Below are 25,743 nucleotides of genomic sequence, written 5' to 3' on the forward strand. Positions count from 1 at the left end.
TTACATTTCTTTATGTTATTTGTACCAGTAACCAGTTTATGGATGAGTGTTCTTGGAGTAGTCGGTCTCAATTTCAATTCAAACATGGATTTGATTCACACTCCATGTTCTGAGAAATATTTATCATCCGAAAATAGAAAAAACAGAGTCTTTGTTTAAAGAAATGCGTTGAGAAAGGGCAGATGTATAGAACCTTTCAACGAGATAATGTTTTTTCAACTCTCTCAAAATGGAATCTATTCCAAACATATATGCCAGGGTTCCTTGCGAAAGGAGAGAATTTTCATCTATTTTGTATCCTTTTGGCGATATGGCCGAGGGGTAAGGCGGGGGACTGCAAATCCTTTTTCCCCAGTTCAAATCTGGGTGTCGCCTGATTAATAAAAGAATCGAAATCTCCCATTCCATTCTGTATCTGCTGATATAACTAGCCCAATTATTTCCCAACCGGAGGAAAAGCACTGTTTGGGGTCTGCGTGTTTCCAAAAGATTGGAAATCTTTGAATTTTAGCTTAGATGCAGAAAAATCCAAGGTGATTAAGAAATTATTTTCAGAAACTTTGATTGGGACTTAGGGCAACTAATGTCGTTTATGGTTTGAGAAATAACTTAGGTGTTCTTGAATGTATTTGAGATATTTGAAGTATTTTTGTGATCGTTGATCTAAGTTTGATTCAAATTTTCTTATATAATCTAAAAATACTTTGTGCATAAAAGAAGTAGAAATAAGTCGATTGATGTTAGAATGAGAGATGTTGTTGCTAAATTCATGTACTTGTTTGATGAAATGCTTATATGAAAATTTGATGGAGATTTGTCATTTTTTTTTCTAATGACGTGCTAATCCAAATATTATGATTTTTTTTATGTTATTTTTTTCTATATTGTCAAAGATCATGTAAGCTCGAATTTAGTCTTGTTTCAAATAGTCATTTTGGCCAATATGTAAACTATGACAAATTTCATAATCGAATTTATCACACCATTTTTAATAAATAATAAGTGGGATTCAGATATAAATAGAATGAGTTAGACAACACTTTGATCTACAGAATTGTTTCACATGATATGATTGAAACTCATAAACTTTAGATACATTTTAGGATTTAGGATAAATTACAAAATAAAATATGAACATTATATGTTTTAAAATGGTAAAAAATTTAGAATAAAGACCGTCATTTAGACAAGAACAATGAATAAAGCGTCGATTTGTTTCAAAAAATGTAACCAATCATTGACGTGTTCCAATAACGTTGAGTTAATAAAAATAACAAAGTATATTATTGAACCTTATATTGAAAATCACAAGTCCTCACTCTCGAGTCATTGGTTCATATGGGGACAAGATGTTAAACCAGTTATGGTCCCAAGTCTTAGAAAACTAAAACAACAACTTGTCATGGAATATCTTTGCCGACTATTCAAAATTCTTATGTTCTCTCTTTTTTCTTTAATGATATTAAAATTCATTTATTCATTTATTTATTGCTACAAATATATTTCTTTTCTTTTTTATATTCTCTTTTATTCTAAAGTATGTTCTCTTTAATAATCAAATCTTGAATAAGAATCAGAATTCTCTTTTTCTTGTTTAGTCACTATATCGATAGATGTGGCAACATGGTAATCCACTTAATTTATTTTGGTGGTATTTTAAGAAATTCTCCTTTTCTTGTTTAATATATTCGATTTTAATCCAAAAGTTTTAAATTGAAGTAAGGAATTATAATTGTACATGATTACAGAATCGTGCTAAATTTTTTTTTTAGAGATAATAAAATTTGATTTTAAAAATATATATAATGAGAAGTGTTGCTATTAGGAAGGGACCGTAAGGTTGACTTTTGAACTATTTGTTTTTTAAAATTAAACTAGTTTGGAACATCTCAATTTAATCCTTAAAAACACAATACCGGCCTGGTTCTTTCGTCTCATTAATTATAATTTACCTAATTTGTATTTTTTTTATAGAAATGTAATAGAAATATATTTTGACTAGGATTTTAAGAATTATTATTGATTATAAACATGTATTTATTGTGTTATATTCTATAACTCAAAACTATATAAAAACTATTTTTTCCCAATAATCTCGAGATTTACGAGAATCTGATTCTTAATTTTTTTTTTGCAATGAACACGTTGTGGATGCTACTACACTAGCTATTGAATCTTTTTTCTTATAGTTCGGTCCAAACCGGCCATATTACGTGAACGTGAACGAGAATTTTGTGCTAAAAATCTTCAAAAATTTCTATGTTAAAAAGAAGAAAAAAATTTATAAAATAAAATTTGTATGAGATTGATTGGGCTTAGGTCTAGATTGATTCACAAAGTCACAAAGACTAAGACTTTGATTCTATAAACCTAAGTGGAGCTTATAAATCACATCAAGACCATCTATGTCGAATATGCCAACTAATCATCTAAACACAATCTCATTTTTTAACTTAAAATACCGACAGAAATGTATTATTTTTTAAATATATTAAATTTATGTGGATTTATTTTAATTAGAGAAAAAAAATCATTTTAAATAAAAATGAGTGCTGGAAAGGTCATTCAATTTCCTTCACATATAAAAGGATTTGAATCAAGCTTTTTATCAAAGAAAGGGACATCCAATACATTGGAAATCTCAATATGGATAGCTCAAAATGGACTAAGCATTTGATCGAAGATTCCAAATAATATTTTTGTTTAAGTGATCACGAACCCATGACTGTGTAATCATAAACCAAGATCTACCATTGACTAAATGAACTTTCAATAATAATAATAATAATCTTAGCATTGTAATATATATACTAACCAATCAATTATTTATGGTGAAAAAATGTTAGTTTATTTTATTAAGAGCTCGTTTTATGAAAGGGTTTTGGGATAAAACCCAATTTTTATCTCAAAACTCAAACATCTTATCAACCATCAAATCAAATAATTTTATCATTTAAATACCAAAATTACTCTCTAGTTTTATCCCTTCTCTCTAAACCATTATTCTCTCACCTACATCATATCCTCTAAAGTTAAGAGGGTAAATTAGTCTTCAAATTTTAAAAACTAGTTTTTTCCTAGTTTTCACCAAACAAAAATTTTTAGGATAAAACTCAAATAAAACTCAAAAATCTCTTTCCTCAAACAAACTCGAGACTATGATGTTATTTATAAAAGAGTGGATGAAATGATTTCGATTATAATTTTAATTAAATTTTTTTTTTATAAACTTAAAAATGGAAAAGAGTAAGGCCGTGCAGATCTAGGTTAAGAGGGGACAAAACATAAACCAATAATTGAAATGTTCATTTTTCTATAACTCCTGCATGTTAGCTGTTTCCTGCAGCCACAACAGATAGGAGACTAATCTTTTCTTCAATTTATTCAATTTTCATTTATAAATTTATAATTATTCTCTACCTCTCCTTTTTTATTTATTTATTTTATTTTTTGTTTAAGAAAATTATTCTTTCTTTTATTTTGATGATGTTGTTCTTTTGCATATTAACTTTATTATGAGTTAGATATAATTTGGCATTCCCTTATATTTAAAAAATAAAATAAGTTAACACGAACATGATCCGGCCAGGTATATTATGTATCATTTCAACATAAAATATTTATTCTCTTAGAACAAGATTTTACATTTTTCAAAATTTAATATATAACATGCTAATAAAACTGATAAATGAATTGAAGAACATATGATGATGCCTAATTAATATTAATAGTAAACAAAAAAAAAAAGTGTTTTCTTCTCCAAGACATCCATAATTTGCTGCTCAAGATCCATTAGGAGTTTGTTGCATTTGCTGGTACAAAGCAGCCATCTTGCTATAAGCATCCATTGTTGGCTACAATCATAACCCATTATTAATTAAATTGTGAAATTGTTTTCTCATAAGAAATCAATTATTCTTTTCTAGCTTACTTGTGATTGGCATGCAAGATACATAGACATCGGATCCGGCATTAGAGCCACCGTGTTTGTTGTCGGTAACCGAACGGCAACACTACCACCTGGGGCGGCGGCGGCGGCACCAAGGGGTAAGAAAGAACTAGGATTAAGAACATGAGTATTTGGCATGGCTGGAATATTAGGACGAGCGCCAATAATAGAGTTCATGCCCATGCCGGCGCCGGGCATACCTATCCCCATGCCAGCGCCGGGCATACCCATTCCCATGCCGGCGGCGGCGGCGGCGGCCATTCCCATTCCCATATTGGTATTAGGATTCATCATAGACATTTGTAATTGTTGCTGCAAAGCTAAGGGCATCATCATATTCATGGTTGATGTCGGCTGCATGTTCATTCTATTCATCATATTGATTTGAGCTTGTAATTGCTTTAGGTATTCGATTACTTCATCTAGTATTGAAGCTTTATCCGTCTGAATCATAATAATCATAATCATAATAATTAATTAATCAGCATAATCAATTCTGAGGACGAGGTTCATCCAACACATTCTCTCTCTTTCTATGGACAGTCTTTCTGTCAAGTAGTCCCCATTATTGAAAGCTTGACTGAAAGTAGAAAAAAAATAAAAAAAAAATGGTTGAATGAAATTAAGCAGCAGATTTTTTTATACCTTGCTGGAATTTGGGACCATCTTCTGTAATGTCATCATCTTTTGGTTGATCTTATCCCTTCTTTTCTGCCATGGTCAAATCAAATACATTAATTCATCCATAGATTTCTCAATTGGGTAGCGGTTTGAGAAAGAGAAAAGCATTTATACTCGTTCGGATTGGTTATGAATGGCGGCGGCTCTACTCCGTTTAGTGGTCACAGATGATCTTCCACTTACTTTCAGCTTTTTTTCCTTCTCCGATGAATTACCTTCTCTAATTTTCTAATTAAATAAAAATAAAAATTAAAAAAAAGATCGAAAAGAATATGTTTTTATGTATTTTGAGACCAAATTAACCCACCTTTGGTCTATTATGAGAAACTGATTCATGTTCATCGGGTGTTGTCTTGCCGGAGCTTGTGTTCTCCGGTGAACCCGTGGAATTCGAAGTGAAACCGCCACCCATCGTCATATCCTTCTCACACGTGTCAACTTTAACATACCTATTGAAGTACTATATATAGTTAGATCAATTATGAATCAATCATGTGAATTAAACAAATTGAAAAAAACAAATAAAAACCTGTTGTTATTATCTCTACAAATGGTTGCACTCTCACTAGCACTATTATCAAGATTATTCCATTCAAGAGCCGACGCCGAAAACCTATTCTTGCCGCCGCTTTCTCTGCCGGCAACCTTACCACTACACGAACCCACCATTCCTGTCCCTCCTTGAACCATCCCTGAGTCAACCAATCCCTGCACGGCAGAGCAAGGAACGAGTGCGTCCATGGTCAAGGTAGCGGTCAACGGTACACTAACCTTGGCCGGCTCCACCTCCGCAGCTGGGTTGTGCTCGTACCACGACATGAGTTCCTCCACACCACCGCCGCCACCGACGCCGACGTGGGCGGGGTAATTTGTGAAAGGGACGGCAGCTTGGTTAACGATGGACTCTAATGTTCCGCCGGCTCTTGGCTTGTCGACCCAGGTGTTGGTCGGAGGATATGTCGGCAACAACAACTTCCCCGGGGGAGGAACACGAGATGGACATAGTCCGTGAAGGGCTAGTTGGCCGTTCTCCCATGTAAGCTCTGTGACCTCGTAACCATCGTCGAACATGGAGACATCTAAGGCAGGAAAAGCAATTGAATTGGTGTTATCAATGCGTTTTGGAGAAGATGGGTTTTCTTGATGAACACCCCAGCTAGGTACGCATTGTAGATTCATGGATGTTAAATTTAGCTAATTTTGTATTGAAAATCAAGATTGTTGTTTGTTTATAGAGAGAGAGAGAGAAGGAAATTGGTGGCGGGCGAAGAAATGTCCAGAGATTAAGAAAGAAGATAAGAGCAGTTGTATTGGGGCCAGAGAAAGGGTCACATTGATGAGTGATGATGGACGGAAAGAGAAAGCTGTGGGGGCGAAATATATATGCTCAAAAGCTTAGCACTCGTCATCAACTCAATTCTTGTTTTTCTTTTTATAATTTATTGTTTTTATAAATGTTAAACATTTTTTTTTTTAAATAGACATATATTTTCTTATCGTGAAAAAATCGTAGTATCAAAAGGGCAAGCTTTTTTGATGGATTTAGGCATTGAAGTTGATGCTTGAAACAAATTGGATAAGCTTAAATATTTTTAAAAAAAATATTATAAAATTAGGGTATTAAGTTACATTTTAGCGTAAAAAAAATATATTTGGCTGGAGTAGTTTTAACTCATCTCAACCATACATCAGTCTCTAGTTACAAACCTAGATAAAATGATAGACCATTAAGTTCTTGATGATGAAGTAGGTAATCTTTTATATATTTACTAACTATATCTCTAGCCATTTTTCATTTTATAGACATTGTTTGTACTTGCAATTTTTATTTAAATTGGGTAAGAAATTAGATTTGTCTATAAGTAAAAGTTATACTATCATCATTTGCACTGTAACATTAGAAATGTGCAAAAGTAATATTTTATTATAGAGTATAAATAGAACTTTTATTGAGAGTTGAACTTAATCACAAATATCTTGAATTGACTTTACTTGAATTTTCTTAATATATATCTTTAGTCATCTGCGTTTACTAAAATTATACAACAAACAAATGTGTAAAGCATATTGGATCACGTTTTCTTATATATATCTTTAGTCATCAAAATTTTCTAAAGTCAAATAAACAATGATTAGGGATTAAAATAGTCTTCAATACAACTTTCGGCCACTAGGGTACTCAATTCCCATTAGTCTAAAGAATATCCCAACCACACTTTTGTTTGCAGGCAGTTATAGAGGCAAAAGAAAGTGAGAATTTCCAGAGAAGAGAAGAGCACGCCATTTTGTGGTGGAAGTAATAAGATTAAGGATTATTATTTCTATTATCTTTTGATAGACTATATCTATTTGACTAAAAATAATTTTCGAATAAAACTCGTGAACTCAGTTGTAGAGTTTATCGATATTTTAAAAACATTTTTGTACGTTCAATTTTAATGCTGTGTCTAATTAGGTTTAAAAAACATTCATTTATTTTTATATTTTATAGATCTTTTTTAAAATAATAATGAAATAAATTAACATTAGGTTTAGAGAATTTATACAAGACATGGAGAAAATTTATTTTTATCTAAACTTTGTTATTTTATTTAAAATAATATGTAATATAAATAGTCTATTAAATTAATATTTTATTTTTATATCTTTATTTCAATATACATATCAGTAAAATAAAAGATACATAAATTATAAATTTAAATAATATTTTGTTCTTACACTTTTAATCATCCAAGAGATCATCTAGATGGGACATTTAAATATTATTTCAATTAATCATATTTTGGATGGGATACAATTTAAAAGAGAAAGATTTCATTTTGACTAAATTACAATAATTATTGGTCTGATAAATTTTAAATAATTCATTATTTAATTATTTATCAAACTATATTATTTAAATTTTTAATAAATATGAAAATTTTAATAAATTTTTAATATATATGGATAATATTTTTAACCTTCTAAGTCTATTAGAGCTACTTAATTTGGAATTACTTAAATAAAGTTGATTTATTTAAAAAATAAGGTTTAAAATATATTATATATAATAAAAAAATATATTTAACTACTTCACTAACTAAAATTTCATTCAGTTTCTTATAATTTTATTACTACTTTACTAACTAAAATTTCCTCTATTTTTTTAAATATATTTTTTTATTATATATAATATATTTTAAACCTTTGTTTAACGGGTTTGGCCTCTGGATAGAGGGGAATTTGATGTCGAACGATAGCAGAATCTACTCCGAGCATATCCTTGTAAGACCAGGCGAACACGTCTTTGTTGGTCTTTAGAAATTCAATCATCTCATGATGTTCGTCATCATTCAAGTTCAGTCCAATCAACACGATTTGAGAATCGTCCTGAGCATTGAGGTTTATCTCGATTGTCGTTTCAGCTGCGGAAATGATTTCGTCCTCGTGTTCCAAGAAGTTTTTCATTTCGAAATTAAATTCAGACTAGAATGAAATATCATTATCATCTGACATATATTCAGAACTATACTTTGGAGTTTTTATTGGATGCTTTATTACAAAAAGCATATGACATCTCATCAAGTTTGTCATTACAGACTTCTTTATTTATTACAACATCATACACTATTTCATAGTCCGAAAGGGGTGTGATGTTGTTATTAACACTCAGTTTGATTACAAGAGCTTTATCAACTGATGGTAGATTTGTGGAGTTTATCTTACAAGAATATTCATCAATAACCACGTCCTCGTCCGTTAAAAAAAGATCTCTGACCAGCTTTTCCAGGGTTTAATGCTAACAAGCAGTCTTTTTCATAATCATATTAAGGGATAAATTAGGATCAAAAGAACAATCTAAGAAGATTTCAAAACCTGGAGAGCGAGTTTGTAAAACTTGGTTAAAGAAAGGTTCGGGAAAATCATAACGTAGTGTGGTTTTTCCTTCTCACAAAACTGTTCATTTAAGGTTGGAGGAATTGGTATATATTGTTTAGAAATTTTACCTTTTCTGGATTCCTCACCCGCTGTCGGAGTATAATCGACACCGAAGTTGTTTGAATCGTAACAAGAATAAGGGAAAGAAGTCATGTCAGTAGCATTCGGCCCTAGACCCATTCTTGGGAAATATCCCATTTTCTGCATGAGACGCATGGAGATAGCATTGTAGGGAGTGAATTCAAGAGTGGAAGATGAGTCCTGACCTTGCCTAAATATAGGACAGATGTCGAACCCACTTAACTCAATCTCAGGGTTAGTGGAGCGAGTTAAACCGACAATAGTTGTGACGTATTTCTCACCTTCTATGGTGACGAGTTTTCCCATTGCCATGAAACATATTTTCTGATAGAGGGTGGAGGCAAGGGTCTTAGACTGATGCAATCAAGGTGGCCCCAAGATTAGGTTATATGATGGCCACATATTAATTACGTAGAACTCTACCTCAAAAGGTATATCAGCTACATAGATTGTTGTTCGGAAGCTTCCCATAATCTCTCGACGAGAATTATTAAAGCCACGGACGCTCAAGTCTGAGGGAAGAACTTTATCATAAAAAATGTCGATTTCTTGGGAGTCTTCTTGGGACATATTTTCAATGTTGAACCATTGTCGATCATAGTCATAGGAATGAATTTAGCAGCCATCTTTATAGAAATGTAAAGAGCCTTAACATGAGGTTCATCAGGAGCAGCTATGTCTTTGTCCTTGAAACCTATCATGTTGATCTAAGGAGTTCTTGAGATGATATCAACCAACTCTTCAAGAGTCGTATTGGCTGGTATACTATACTAACTTAGCTCATTCAGAATAGTCTACATGTGCTCGATAAAATACATTAGGATTTCCTAGATGGAAATGTTGGCATTGGTCTTCTTAAGCTGAGCAAGAAGACTATCGCTAAGGATTAGAGCTATGGGCTCGTTTTCCCTTCTTGGAATATTAGATGGTCCAGGAAGATTAACCATAGAGGTTGTTTTTATGAAACTAGGTTGGAAGACGGCTCCACTCTAGGTTGCTTAGACTCTTCGTTGTACTATCTTTGGAGCGCTCAAAGTGGAATTGTCAATAAACCACCAATTTCGAGGTATTGCTGGTAAACATGGAGCTTGTCGATCATCCTTCTTAGGCCATGGGTTGACCATATTAACCCGTAGAGGGTTAATAGGTTTATCCATGGAGATTAGGTTGACCGGATGATCGGGCAACAAATTGCTCGCGATTTTAGGTTTATGAATGATATTTTGATCAATCAGGTCTTGACATTGATGCTTAAGGGCACTACAATTATCAATAGAATGAAATTTCATTTGATGATATGCATACCATGCCCTTTCAAACTTTCAAAGGAACTCTATAACCTCTCGAGGAGCTAAGGGCTTAATGAGATTCCTCTACTGAAGGATGGTAAAAGCTTGACTCAAGGTCATGCCCAGGTCGTCAAAAGTTTTAGAAGGTCTTGGGACCTTGGTATTGGTGGCTTAAATGTCATCGAGATATTTTTTTTGGCCAACACCAGTTTGCTCGGACCGGGCTTAGGAGGATCTAGGGCCTACCAGGCAACTACGACCTGGTGAATTTCGGCTTTGTCTTTCCTCTAAGGTCGAGGAGGAGCAACATATTCTTTCACGGTTTTACCCTCTTTTCTTTCCTTGTCAAAGGCTTCGTCGAGGTTATTGCCTATTTTAAGGAGCTTCTTCTTGTCTTGGAAAGTTTTGATGGCGAACCCAATAGAATATTGGTCATTAACCTTTTCCAGAATCATGTCGATTTGTCTTTGTTCGCTAGGTAAAGAATCAATCTCTTCAGAAACAGCTTTCCACCTTTCAATGAAGACTGTGAATTTCTCGTTTTCACCTTGTTTCACGTTCTTGAGCTTCTTCTCCAGCCATTCTAAGTTGAGATGTATGTTGAAATGCTCTATGAAGGCTGACGCAAGTTCGTCGATAGTTTGGTGATAAACTATATTCTTTTGGTGGTACCAATGTAGTGCCACACTATCTAAATATTGGAGAAATAGATGGAGGACTATTGGTTCTCTCAAATATAAAGGTGTCATAGCCATGGTGTATATTTGGAAAAAAACTGTAGGGTCAGTCTTGCCTACATACTTTGACAGAGAAGGTAACTTTATCCCAAAAGGGATCATTGCGTATTCGATAGTTTTCATGGCGTTTTTTCAATCATGGTGCTCATCCAAACTTCCTTTGGTCAATTAGTTAAGGTGCTCTTAGAACTTTGCCTAGTTAACATTCAATTAATCCATTTGGACCTCGTATTCCGTAGGAGGAATGATTGTAGGGTTTGCCCCTTTTTGGGTGTTGGAGTTATCAACAACTTCTAGCTGAGTCCTTATTGACCTATTATCATCTTCATGAGGCTTTTCATAAAAAAAGGCTTTTTCTATACAACGATTTTGAGGATTGACCCTGATCGGAGTAACAATGGGTATATCCTGTGGTAGCTGTCGTGACGAAGATGGTTGCACCAGGATAGGGATGGCAGGCTTAATAATCAAGCTTGTTAATATCGTCAATTGTTCAGTGACTTGCTGAAGAGTAGCTTTCATCTCAACAAATTCAGTTGAAGATACTCTATCTTTATCGTTCTTTGGAGTTCCTTCGACCATGGCTTGGCGCACAAAATGTCTAGTTCTTGGATCTCTTCTTCGTGGGGCCGTAATTGTTAAAAAAGTGACAGGCGCACTGTTAAGAAGAGAGAGAGAGAGAGAGAGATGAAGCTTTTGCAGATGTAAAAATATAAATGCAAAATATGAGCCATGAATTTATGAAGACAATGATCTTATTCATGATCAGATAGACAAACATAGAGTTGTATATAAACATACTCGTATCGTTTGTTACAAAAGACTCTCTTATTAATATTTTACAAAAGAGTCTAAATGGGAAAAAGTCTCTAATGAAAGTGAAAACTTCCTAAGTCTATATTTAATCTAGTTCGATATGAGCATTCTCCTCTACTTTGGTTTGGTAATCTCTCTTATACTGGTTGGTGATAAGATCTTGGTATTTCCTTCGTCTTGTCATGATATTAAGCTGAAAGGCATCGTGCCATTGGCCAAGGTACTCTACGTGGTGCCTTTGGGTTATAGGCTTATCGGTTGCAACAGTAGGTTCGACGTGGCTATTGACAAACTGTTTGAAAAGTTTATGGGTATAGTAGTAGGTGATTCATTCTAAACCCAAGAGTAGGACAAGTGCCTTGTCGTTCATCATGAAGGTCAACTTCTTGATGGGGTACCAGGGAAGAATGTTCAAGGTTTTATTATCATCTAGTATTGGGATTTCATGTAGGGATTCCCTCATCCTTTGGTATTGAACAAAGGGGGATAGGGTGTTACGAGATAGACCTGGCGGTAGATGCTTGAGCTTATCAAGCATCCAGATTATAGAGGATTAGGGGAGAACCCCTCTTACTCATGGTGGGAGATCGATAGAAACTATTAAGACCCATGAGTGTTTCTGCCAATACAATGCCAGAAGGATCTTAGTTGTTTTTCCGCAACTGATGGGCTACCTCGATGATCCTTGAAGAAGGATTGTCGTTTTCAGCCCGATGAAGTAGTGAGTGAGCAGGACGGACATCGTGATCATGGATGATCCTGCTTTTATCGGGACTTCTCCGTCCTTGATTTCTAGTTAGTCTAAATCGATGTTTTTAAATTCACTTTAGTCAAGCCTAACATTTTAGTTACTCGTCTCACTCGATAGTAACGTGAGTTATGGGGCGCAACTATTGAGTAATGAAAACCCCTTCTCGGGAATAGTCAATTTTTGGCGTTAGAATATAAATTAAAGTTATTTCAAATTTATTTTAACTTGTTTGATTCATTTATCTAATTTATTTTATTAAAATTGTTCAAATTTAAATTATAAAATAGATGAAAAATAATAGTGTCTACAATATTATAATTACAATATATTTATGGCTACAATTATGATATATTATAATTGTGTTAAAATTATGATTACTCTTATTTTTTTTTATATATTTTGTGGCTACAATTTATCTTACAATAATTTCATAAAACAGAATAAAAACATAAAACTAATTATTAACAACTTCTTAAATTATAGGTAAATAGCAATAATAATAATAATTAAAATTATTAAATCATTTAATATTTTAATAATTTATTTCAAACAAATCTCAAATAGTTCAATTTAATATTTTTTAATAAAAAACAAAATAAAAATAATGGAAGGTGAGACAATGAATTTAAGTCATTTCTAATTAATTAAAAAATGACTATATGAATGAATTGTGTTTTTTTTCATGTAAAATTATCTTTTATTAAAAATCAAATTAAAATCAGAAGCCAAAAGTTTGTCAGACTTTTGGAAAGGAAAAAAACCAAGGTTTTCAAATACGCGATTCGACCGGCGGTTCAATCGGTTCGACCGCGAAACGGTTGGATGGGCGGTCCGGTTTTTGACTTTTATACTGTTACCTTTCGAACCGGTCAAAAACCGGTCCGACCGGACGATTCAATCGGAAATCGAAACCAAAAATTTCCGGTTAGAAAGGTTTCCTTTGGATCTGTATTCTCTCCTCGGTAGGAGACCTTGACTCTAATCCTTTCCGCATCAAAATTCAAGAAGACTGCATTATCATTTCGTGGTTAAGTGGATGTTTTGAAAGTATCCAATAACTCTTATCGATTCCTGCTCGTTAAAACTGAAGATCAATAACAACAAAGGAATGGAAAAGTTTATCATTTTAGAAGGGGAGACAGTGAGATGGGAAGAAGAAGAAAGACATTAGTCATCAGTCGTCTCTACATCATTTGTTGACTGTTGTAGTAGATTAAAGTTAAAAAAAAGTAACCATAGTTTCTTAACCATGATTAAGTTAAAAAATTATATAAGATTATTCATTCAGTAACTTGTTTTTTTTATTATCTTCTTAAAATCCGGTTCGACCACTGATTCAACCGGTTTAACCGGTCGGACCGAAGTACGTCCAAAAAACCGGGTTGATGTCCGGAACGGTTTTCAGAACCTTGAAAAAAACTACAAATAATTCATACAACATATATCTTACAAATTAACTTTTTTTTCTTAAAAAAACTTAGTTTACTTTTAAATTAATTTTTTTTATTAAATATATGCTAAATTTAATTATTTATATTATATATTTATATATTTAAATTATTATTTTTATAAATTTAATTATTTATGTATTAATATATATTTATACATTAAATATTTACTTAATTATTTACAATAATATTTGTTTTCAACGTTAATAATTTTTACACTATTACTTTTTTGATTATCATATGTTTTAATTTTATTTTTGAACCAATATTATATATAAAATAATAATCAATACAACTTTCCACTTAATTCATTTAAATAATTTATTATTTAATTAGTAATTTCAAAATTTATTAATAACTATATTATTAAGTTATTTTAAATATATATTTTTATTTATAATCGATATGTCTTTTTAATTAACAATATATTTATTAATTATATAATTAAAAAAATTAACCAAAATATATTTTATTTTTAAAAAAATAATATATTATATCTCTAATATGTTTTTACTCAAATAATATGATTAATTATTTATATATTAAAAATCAAAATTAAAAAAATTACTTATATATATTATAATAATACTTAATAAAAATTCCCAAAAAAATAATACTTAATAAAGATATCTGATTATTACATCCTAATAATAAATAAGGGTTATTATTTCACTAAATATTCATCAATTAAATATAAAAAGTAATTAGATAAAATAAGATTGTTAGTAAATTAAAAAGTTATTCTAAACTCTTAAAATAAAGTATAAGCAAAACCAAACATACAAAAACAACATAAAAAAATGAATACAAATCTATATGTATATATATATATATATAATAATGCTTAATTTTTAAGGTGTCTGGATTGTCGGGGTCGAGAGCTGTAGTTAATTTGGATATATGTAAGAGTAAATGGATACTTGAGTCGGATTATGGGTTGACCCGTCCATAAACTTAAAACGGTTAAAAATAAAATTAAAAATGCTATAGGTATGGTTCGAACTTGCAACCTAACAAAATAAGTACAACCTTTTAACCAACTAGGCTAATAACAATTTATATTTTAAATTCAACTCAAAATTTGATAAACGCGTGACATTTTAACAATATAAGTTCAACTTTTTAAATAACTAATATATATATATATATATATATATATATATATATATAATAATGTTTAATTTTTAAAGTGTCCGGATTGCGATAGCTGTGGTTAATTTGGATATATGTGAGAATAAATGGGTCGGATTGTGGGTTGACCCGCCCATAAACTTAAAACGGTTAAAAATAAAATTAAAAATGCTATAGGTATGATTTGAACTTGCAACCTAACAAAACAAGTACAACCTTTTAACCAACCAATCTAATAACACTTTATATTTTAAATTCAACCCAAAATTTGATAAACACGTGACATTTTAACAAATAAGTTTAACTTTTTAACTAACTAATATATATATATATAATGATGCTTAATTTAAAGTGTCTAGATTGTCGGGTCGAGAGCTGTGGTTAATTTGAATATATGTGAGAGTAAATGAATACTTGGGTCGGATTGTGGGTTGACCCGCCCATAAACTTAAAACGGTTAAAAATAAAATTAAAAATTCTATAGGTATGGTTCGAACTTGCAACCTAACAAAACAAGTACAACCTTTTAACCAACTAGGCTAATAACACTTTATATTTTAAATTCAACCCAAAATTTGATAAACACGTGACATTTTAACAATATCAGTTTAACTTTTTAACTAACTAATATATATATATAATAATGTTTAATTTTTAAAGTGTTCGGATTGTCGGGTCGAGAGCTGTGCTTAATTTGGATATATGTGAGAGTAAATGGATACTTGGGTCGGATTGTGGGTTGACCCGCCCATAAACTTAAAACGGTTAAAAATAAAATTAAAAATGCTATAGGTATGGTTCGAACTTTCAACCTAATAAAACAAGTACAACCTTTTAACCAAACTAGGATAATAACACTTTATATTTTAAATTCAACCCAAAATTTGATAAACGTGTGACATTTTAACAATATAAGTTCAACTTTTTAACTAACTAATATATATATATAATGATGCTTAATTTTTAAAGTGTTCGGATTGTCGGGTCGAGAGCTGCTATAGGTATGGTTTGAACTTGCAACCTAACAAAACAAGTACAACATTTTAACCAATTAGGCTAATAACACTTTATATTTTAAATTCAACCCAAAATTTGATAAACGCGTGATATTTTAACAATATAAGTTCAAATTTTTAACTAACTAATCTATATATATATATAATGATGCTTAATTTTTAAAGTGTCCGAATTGCCGGGTTGAGAATTGTGGTTAATTTGAATATATGTGAGAGTAAATGAATATTTGGGTCGGATTTTAGGTTGACCCACCCATAAAAATTTTATTGTAATTTTTTTTTCACGATTTTTTTATATTATTACTCGTGCAAATGCACGAGATATATGCTAGTTTTAATAATATGTATAACTATCTTACATTTTAAGACCAACAATATCACACATTATGTTTTAATTGTTTGGTTTAATTATATATTACTTAATTATTAAATAAATAAGTATTGGATAAATTTTTTAATTAAAATTATATTTGTTATGTCCTATTCTTATAGACATAGAACACTCTCACCTATCACGTCACATTGGGTATATTAATTTTACCGAAAAAATATAAACTAAAATATAATATAATAATGTTAACTTAATTACATAATATGTATTCTTTTTAATAAAACAAAAGTTACAAAATTATAATATAAAAAAAGAAATGTATTGTTTGATTTAAAGGGTATAACTCATATATTAAAAAATTATAATATAATATATAATAAACTTTAAAAAAAGAGTAAAAAAATAAATATATTTTTATTTTTTCAAGTTTCATTTCATTCTTTAACATTTTAAATTTATTATATGTATATATTTGGTAAATTAAAAAAGTAATTAATTTAAAAAAAACAATAAAGAGACAAAATTAATCAGATAACAAAAACATTATATTATGAAACCAATTATATAAAAACAAATTACTTTAAGACTTTGTTCGGTTGGGTTATTTAAATAATTCAACCCACTCAAACATCTTTTCACTCCACTCTTATCAATTATATCACTCAAATCATTACCTAAAATACTAAAATACCCTTTATTTTAAATTACTATTTATTATTTTATTATTATATATCAATAACCTTTAAATAATTTTATCAAAAATATTTTTATTTTTTCAAAATTATCGCCCATTATTACTCATTTTCCTTCTAAGTTAACAAAGTCTAAAACTATATATTATAAAGATTTCAAAATTGATTGTTGACTGTCCAGTCCCAGAATTGTATGTTTCAATTCTTAAACTTTCACATCAATATCATGAATGGCATCTCCCTTCTCTGGACTAAAAAATCTAATTTATTTTATTAAAATTATTCAAATTAAAATTATAAAATAGATGTAAAATAGTAGTGTCTACAATATTATAATTACAATATTAACATTTTCCTACAGACACCACTACAGAAAACTAATTAAAAAATATTTTAAATATGTAAAAGTGTTTATAAATTCTAATATTATATAATTACTGTATAAAATTAAAAAGATTTCTTTTTATTTTAAATAAATCTTTCACTAAAATTTGTGTGATAACAATGATTATTAAAAAACTGATTTTATTTTTGAAAAAAATTTAACAAATATTATAATAAAAGAAATTTATTTTATTAATAATTAGAATTTGGCAAAATACTTTACTCACACACGAGGACGGTTCGGATGAACACGATTACACAAATTTGTCACTGTAAAAATATAGTTATTAAAACATAAATAATTTATGGTTAAATATAACTGTATAAAAAAAATAAAAGTTTATTAAATTTAAATAAACTAACAATCTTATTCACTATTTTTTTTTTAAAAAATATTTGATATTTTTTATTATTACAAATATATATAAACTTGTAATTATTATTGGATGAAAATTTTATTTTTGATATCAACGCTTTTAACTGGCACAATTAATATACGGAAGAAAAATCAAATTATTTATTTATCTTAATATTTTAAGAAATATTAGCAAATTATATTAAAAAAATTAATAATTTATTTTTTAAATAAATTTATAAAATTAAAATCAAAATGAGATCTTATAATAAAATTAAAAATTTGTAAAAATAAAATAAATACCTCTTTTTTCTTTTCTTTTTTATACTTGTCTCAAATGTGGAAGGGGGACTAACTTTTGTTGTTGTTTTTTTAATGAAAAGACTTTTAATTTTGTTATATACCCATTCATTCTCCAAATATTTGTATGAATATATATTTTATATATAAAAGTATATTATTTTGAAACTGTCATTTTATTTTAAGAGTAGGTAAAAGTTTCTGATTATTTTAGTCAGATTCTAACAATACAATTATAGTTACTTATTTAGATTACAAATATTTATAATTATTTAGTTTACAAATTTTAAAAATAATATTCTTAAATAAATTTATATAACATAACTTAAAAACAGTTATAATTGGATCCAATATATTTGGACCATTAATTTGGATCCAGTATAGTTGGGCCAAAAGTTCATAATTCATAAACTATTATTTATCAACTTTTGATCTTATTTTGGCACAAGATTAAAACATTGTTTATAAAGCAAACTTATTGGTAACATGTAACACTGACTTTAATTAAATCTGTGGTAAATATAAGTATTTATTAATAACGACTTTATTATTAATATCGTGGTTAATAATGTGGTTCACAACTTAGGTAAAGTCGTGGTTAATAATGTATCATCATTAATTTTAAGTTTATATTTAAAATTATTAAATATCTTTTATATACCTATAAAATATTTATATAATATATATTCTTTATTTTATCTATAAAAAATATATATAAAAAGACAAATTATTTAGGTACCTTTCAACTATTTATTTACTTTTAAACTTTATTTTTTTTAAATATATTTTATATAAATATTATATATATATATATATATTAAAAATTAATAATTAAAGATAATATATAAAAATTATATATATATATATATATATATTACATAAACTATTTTTAATCTTTATTTTAATATTGATATAAATATATATAGATATGTATAGAAAAATAAATAATATATATATATATATATATATATATATATATAATCTATATAAAAGAGATTTAATAATTATATAAATATAAAAATTAATGATAAAAAATATAATATTATATAATAATGTATCATTATTAACCACAGTTTTAGGAGAACGCGTGCTTAATAATACAGTATTATTAACCACGGCAATGTGTAACGCCGTGGTTAATAATACAATAATATTAACCACGACGTTACTCATTGTCGTGGTTAATAATAATATTATAAACCACAGCTTCCTCCCTAAAACTGTCAGAGAACAAAAAAAATCATAGAAAGAGAGAAAAAGCTCTGGAGATTTTTAAGGAAGCGCAATCGGTACAAGCGGTACATCACGACACAAGCGGCACGGCGGCACGATAGGCACATACGACACGATCGTCATAGGTGATACGCTATTGTCTTGCATCATAAGTGATGCATTAAGTTTCTTTAGTTTAAGGTTTCTTGTGCATTTGTAAATATCGTTGGAATTTTCTCTCGATTGCGATTTATTTGTGATCATTTCTTAAATTTTTTGCAATTACTCTGTTCTTTTTCTCTAATTTTGTCATCATGGGGAAGGGAAATAACAAAAGTAATAAATCTAAAGAAGTTATGGATTTTGTGCTAGAAGGAACCAAGGAAGCAACTGTCAAAGAAATTGAAAGAATTGCTGAAGAAGTTATCAAAGAACAACAGGATACCAACACAAGTAAGCAATCTGTTCCAACTGCTAATGGGAAAATTCCTGTTGAGAATGATGCAGGAAAATAGGGGATAATGAAGGAGTTTGGAAGATACGCTATAATGAAAGAGCTAATTTGTTTGGGCTCAAGAATTAGATTACAAAGCTCCTTATGCATGCCAAAAGGGGAGAAATTATCATCAATAAGGAGAAAGCACAATAGATTACAATTCAACTCAACATCCACTATTTTCAAGACTAGAATCTGCTAAAAAAAGAAGAATATGAAGAAATTGTTCAATGGTCAGTTGCTACAATGAAGGAGCTGATGAAGGTTCCCAAATCTAAGTCATATACTATAAGAAGCAACTCGACATGGTAAACTAATGAAGTCTGGAAGAACAACAATGCAAAAAAGTCAGAAGAACATGCCTATAAAGGGAAAATTTACTTGAGCAATACACAGACAAAGTGGAGGTATTGAATTCTCAATTTGAATTTAAATTGCCTACTGAAGTAGAGGAAAACAATATAAAGAAATGAGAAAATGTACTTGTGGGAAACTACATAGGGAAAAACAGAGTATCCTTCCCAATTACTAAAGATGCACTGTTGAAGCAATGGGAAGGAAAAAGGGCTAGAGAAGATTTCAGTAAATGTCCATTATTTATATTTCCTTAAATTTAATAAGGGATCTAATCTGGAGAAAATTCTAGAAAATGAGCATACATATATAGGATCTAATTGTATGAAATTGGAAAAATAGTCTGAAGACTTGAACCTATTGAGTAAGCCAAAAGAAACTACCCAAATATAATAAACAACAATTTTGCTTCAAGAAGAATGCCCAAACTTCTCAAGATAAATCATCGATAATTGTTAGCATATAATAAACACATCCCATAGAAGACACCCTAGACGGTCCCCAAAGATTAGAGTGAATATAATTCAATGTTCCTTTAGTGGTGTGGGTTACTTTAGAGAGCCCAACTTTTTTCTAATTGTCGATGACACAATGCTCATAAAACTTCAATTTACTAATATTTTGCCCATCAAGAAGTTCTCGTTTGCTAAACTCGGTCATGTCATTCTCACTTATATGACAAAGTCGCATGTGCCACAATTTTATGACATCGTCATCAGATAACGACGAGGTATAGACAACAACATTGCCTATAATTGTGGAGTTTTTAAGAACATATAACATGTCAAGTTTTCTTTCAGCTTTAATCACAATAAGAACACCTCTATTAACCTTATAACTCTACCTTCAACAATGTACTTGTAACCTTTTGAATCGAGGGTACTAAGAGAAATAAAATTTCTCTTCAAATTAGGAACATGTCTCACATAATCAAGTGTTCGAACAGTTCCATCAAACATCTTAATTTGTATTGTTCTTATACCTACAACCTTGCATGATGAATTGTCTCCTAATAAAACAACACCTTTGAAAACTGTATCATATGTTGAAAATTAGTCCCCGATTGGGACACATATGAGATACGTACATACATAATTGAGTATTCAATCATCTTGCGACCTTGTATCGCAAATAGAATCCATGCGGAGTTCATTGTCTTCGGCGTCAGCAATACTGGTTCCGCCGCAATTTTTTGTCTGCTTTTCAGTCAGAATATCATCCTCTTTCTTAACTTTATTTTTTAGCTTCCAACACTTAGATTTTATGTGCCCTCTTTTCTTGCAGTAATTGCAAGACTTCTAAAGTTTTCTTGAATTTAATATATTTGTTTGATAACATTTTGAACCATTTTCTTGGGCTTTCTCCCGAGCAATAAAACTTTTTGCCGAACCATCAGAATAATCAACAAGATATTTCATTTTCTCCTTAGAGAATAATGCATTATAAATATCATTAGTCATGATAATATCACGACTAAATAACATAGTATCACGAAACGTGATATATGATGGGGGCAACAAACGCAGAAAAAATTAAAGCTAGATTTTCATTGTTATGCTTGATTTCCAAGGCCTCTAAATCAGCGACAGTTTCTTTAAATGTTGATAAATGCTCTTGTAGAGTTGTACCTTCAGACATATGATGCAAATATAAATTCCGCTTCAGATGCAACTTACTAGTAAGACTTTTCGTCAAACATAGTTTTTCTAGCTTCAACCATAACCCAGCAATACTCGTCTTCTTTAGAACATCTTATATAATAGTGTTAGATAGATATAGATGTATATGAGACAATGCCTTACGATCCTTCCTCTTTTTATCTTCTATTGTCCACGAACTAGACATCTTATAAAACCCTAATAGATTTTCGTCTAAATTCATCTAAGTGAGCAAGACTTGCATTGTTATATACCATAAAGAAAATCTGGTGTTGTGATCCAATAACGGAATATCGTACTTCAAACTTGATACCTTTGAAAATAGATATAGTCTTAGAATCAAAAAAGCTCAAGTCTCTGATACCAATTGTTGAAAAACAATTTATGAATTTGAGAATAATCAAGATAAATAAAAGATAAATATAAACCCAAAAACACGTAAATAACACAAGATTTACGTAGAAACCCAAGACTGAAAAAAACCACGGACAGGGGAGGAAAAATTCACTAAGGTTAAAGTAGAAGATTGCAACTTAGAAATAGAGATAAAAATAATGACAAATATTATGTGTGTCAATAAAAACCTAACTAAGACCATATATTTATAGGTCACATAACTAGGCCTAGTGGACCTAACATCAAACAGTTAGGATTTTATTTTATTTTATAGTATTTTATTATATCGCAAGCCTAGGCTCAGACCCCGATCAAAACTCATCTAGATCACCATAATCTAACACTACTGATGATGAATATTATAATAGTGAAGCGGATAATTATGACGATCATAATGAAATTTGTATGGTTTTTAAAACGATACAAAATGAACTCAAATTTTCTTTTTTTGCAAAGTATGGTTATGCTACTTGTTTATGAACAATGTTTATTGACTTTCCAATCTACTCCTCCATCTATCAATAATGTACAATTCAGAACAAACATTATAAATAGGATGATAAAATACAATGACACAATATGTATTGACTTGTTAAGAATGGATATAAGAGTTATCCTTTGTTTATGCAATTTGATGGAGGTGTCAGAGTTATCTCACTCCAAAAGTGTATCCTTAGAAGAAAATGTAGTTATATTCCTCTATATTCTAGCTCATCATACTAAGATAAGGAATGATTAGTTTACGTTTCATCGTTATGAATGGACAATTAGTAAATATGTGCATTAAGTGTTAAAAATCGTTATAAGTCTTCTAGTTGATCTTCTAAAAAATCCAAAGCCTCTCCAAAATTCTCATACAAATAAAAGATGGAAATGATTTGAGGTAAATAATAAATGTCTTATTTATATATATCTAATAAAAGACACGTTGATTTTTGTTTTATTTTTTATTTATGAATAGAATTGTTTAAGAGCTCTAGATGGAACATGTATTTCCGTAAACGTGGGAGAAGATATGAAAGCAAGAGATATAGATAACGAAAATGAAAACTTAAAACAAAAATTCTTGGGGTTTGCTCTCATGATATGATGTTCATTTATATATTGTCTGGTTGGGAAAGTTATGTTGCTGATAGTAAAATTTTAAGAGATACAATAAAAAATAGAAATTAACATATGTTATTATTACTTAGTAAAAATGTTAATAAATAATTACATTACTACATATTATTATTACTTAGTAGTTATTGGATACACAAATGGAGAAGGTTTTTTAGCGCCATTTAAAGGCCACAATTACCATTTAAGATCTTGAGATGTTGCACAAATACCTTCTAACTTTGAAGAATTTTTCAAAATGAAACATGCTGCTATGAGAAATGTTATTGAAAGGACATTTGGTTTGCTCAAACTTATATGAACTGTACTAAGAAGTTCTATGTTTTATCCAATTAAGACGCAATGTCGTTTTAATTATTTTATGTTGCTTATTACATTATAAGAAGAAAAATGTCAATATACCCTATGTTAGAATTACTAACAAATGAGCTTATACAACAATTGAACCCTCAAATTGGAGATAATGTGAATGTTATAGAGATATATGATGATTGGACACAATGGATGATTGAGTTAGCAAAGACAATGTTCTTGAAGGGAGATCTGGAAGAATTAGTGGGAGTATAATATAATTGTTTGTATAATTTCAATCTTTTGAATGTTACAATTTGAAACTATTTTGTTTAATACTATCAGTTTTTGTTATTGTGAAAAAAGTTTGTCTATTAATATTGTGTTTCATATTATCTTTTGATTTCTTGTTTGTACAACAATAACTCACTCAACCTATGCATACTCATTTAAAGATCTTAATTTGTGGCACTTATTCACTTTATTTATAATGCCCACTTATTCTTATTTAATGTATTTTCTAATATACAGTTGTGTTACTACATTTTATCTTTTTTTGTTATTAATGCTTAGATATGGATAGTCAAAACGATGATGCAGTACCTCAACATGCTAATAAGAGATGAAAGAAAAAGGCTACTAGTAGAAAAAGTTGGACTGACAAAGAGCAACAAGTTCTTATTGAAGCATTGAAAGATATTATGAACTTAGGAATGAAGACGTGTAATACATTTCGGTCCAGATACCTAAATGTTTTGTATGATAATATGTTGATTGCGTTTCCTGGTACTGACCTACGTCCTACGCCACATATTGACTGGAGATTTATGGTTCGGAAAAGAATATACACCGTAGTTGATCGAATGTGCACTTTGTTAAGATTTGGATGGAATGATATAGACAAAAGAATTACTTGTGATGACGATATTGTTTGAAAGGCACATGTTAAGGTAAACAATGTTATATTTAAATTTGTTTTCATATTTTAGTTTCATACTTTATAATTTTATTTTGAATAGGTTAATCTTAATGCACATGGATTGAGAGACAAGTCTATTCCATTTTACGATGATTAATGTATTGCATTTGGAAAAGATCGAGCAAATGAAGAATTTATTGAAGGACCTGCTGAAACAATGACAGTAATGAATAATGAAATGGGGACTAATGATATAGAGTATAAAAATGTTGGAAAATAGCCTACATCGGGGTTAGTTAATGCAAGAATTAGTAATGTAGAAGAAGGAAGACCGAGTAAGAAAATAAGTATGAACCTTTAATGACATGCATGAAGGAAATGAATGTCACAATGCGAGAATTCTTTACAAAGTTAAGAAACAATTTGGCTGCATTAGTTGCTAAAATTAGTTACTAGCATGATCTATCAACGAAAAGAGTGCAAGTATATTAAATGATTTCTCGTCTTCCTCTTGATCTAGTAGACAAGATAGATGCAACTATTGCAATTACAGTCATATGTACATCCTTAAATGTTGACGCAGACAAGTTATTGTTCATCGAAAGACTTTCTCGTATGGGTTGTTAAGAAAGGCGGTCATATATACTATGCTTTTGATAGTAAGGTAAATGACATGTTTACTTGTGTTGTTGCAAAAACATGTATAATTGCAGGTGTTTTGAGATTATTAGGTCATAAATACTTTACATTTGATATGTTATCTTAATTACACTTTACTGAATCTATAAAATTATGTTATCAAGGAAGTTAATATATCGTGGAAATCTTATTAATTATGTGAGGAGCTTGGTTGTCATTTTCTTTTTAATATATTCTTAAATGAGGTAAAAAAATTATTTATTACTAAAGTCATTATTTAATATAGTGATAAGAAACTTGATGTTTAAATAAAATTTAAAGAGTTGAAGATTTCCCAAGAACAAAGAAGTAAAAACTATAGGTGAGAAGCAAAGTTATAATATTCAACATAAATAAAGAACTATTTTGTTAACAATATTTTATAATATAACACAAAAAGTATTTACATATTATAAATAAAAAAATATAATAATTGAGAAAATAAAAATAAATATTAGTTTAACAATTAAATTAAATTTATATAAATATAAAGGACAAAAATGTCTTGTACATACTAATAACAAAACACAAAACCATAAAATTATATAGTTTATAATCTCTTATATTTTTAACTAAATACAAGTAACATACTTAATACTCTATAATTAGTATATCTATATATAACTAGTACTATACAATCGACTGAACCAACATACAACATATATTTGCATATCAATTTAAACACATAAGTTATATGAATCATTTTTTTATATATATAATTTATAACTTATTTAACAGTTT

At 29.6% G+C, this 25,743-nt stretch overlaps 2 protein-coding genes and 1 non-coding gene across 3 annotated transcripts; 1 reads left to right on the top strand and 2 right to left on the bottom strand.

The window, feature by feature from the left end:
- The first annotated feature begins 304 nt into the window (after positions 1 to 304).
- TRNAC-GCA lies at positions 305 to 375 on the top strand. Its single transcript has one exon. It is a non-coding gene; the product is annotated as a tRNA-Cys (tRNA).
- A 3,224-nt stretch (positions 376 to 3,599) lies between these two features.
- On the bottom strand, positions 3,600 to 6,048 carry LOC124921635 (transcription factor UNE10). Its single transcript, XM_047462311.1, has 6 exons — positions 5,160 to 6,048; positions 4,938 to 5,079; positions 4,745 to 4,858; positions 4,595 to 4,660; positions 3,932 to 4,393; positions 3,600 to 3,854 (listed from the first exon to the last, which is right to left on the bottom strand). Exons 1-6 carry the CDS (start codon positions 5,807 to 5,809, stop codon positions 3,783 to 3,785), a joined length of 1,506 nt encoding a protein of 501 aa, XP_047318267.1. The 5' UTR covers positions 5,810 to 6,048; the 3' UTR covers positions 3,600 to 3,782.
- A 4,157-nt stretch (positions 6,049 to 10,205) lies between these two features.
- Positions 10,206 to 10,757, bottom strand: LOC124932865. The gene has a single exon (XM_047473579.1). The coding sequence runs from the start codon at positions 10,755 to 10,757 to the stop codon at positions 10,206 to 10,208; it is 552 nt and encodes a 183-aa protein (XP_047329535.1).
- Positions 10,758 to 25,743: the final 14,986 nt, after the last annotated feature.

This window comes from Impatiens glandulifera, chromosome 1, assembly GCF_907164915.1.
Source record: "Impatiens glandulifera chromosome 1, dImpGla2.1, whole genome shotgun sequence".
In the NCBI taxonomy this organism is placed as follows: domain Eukaryota; kingdom Viridiplantae; phylum Streptophyta; class Magnoliopsida; order Ericales; family Balsaminaceae; genus Impatiens; species Impatiens glandulifera.

What these genes read in the sequence shown, in the direction of transcription:
- LOC124921635 (XM_047462311.1), bottom strand. Translation starts at nt 5,809, where the DNA reads ATGAATCTACAATGCGTACCTAGCTGGGGTGTTCATCAAGAAAACCCA. An exon ending in TGTAGAGATAATAACAACAG is followed by an intron (nt 5,080 to 5,159) that starts GTTTTTATTTGT and finishes GTACTTCAATAG; the next exon opens with GTATGTTAAAGTTGACACGT. An exon ending in TGGTCCCAAATTCCAGCAAG is followed by an intron (nt 4,394 to 4,594) that starts GTATAAAAAAAT and finishes ATTATGATTCAG; the next exon opens with ACGGATAAAGCTTCAATACT.
- LOC124932865 (XM_047473579.1), bottom strand. Translation starts at nt 10,757, where the DNA reads ATGATCCCTTTTGGGATAAAGTTACCTTCTCTGTCAAAGTATGTAGGC.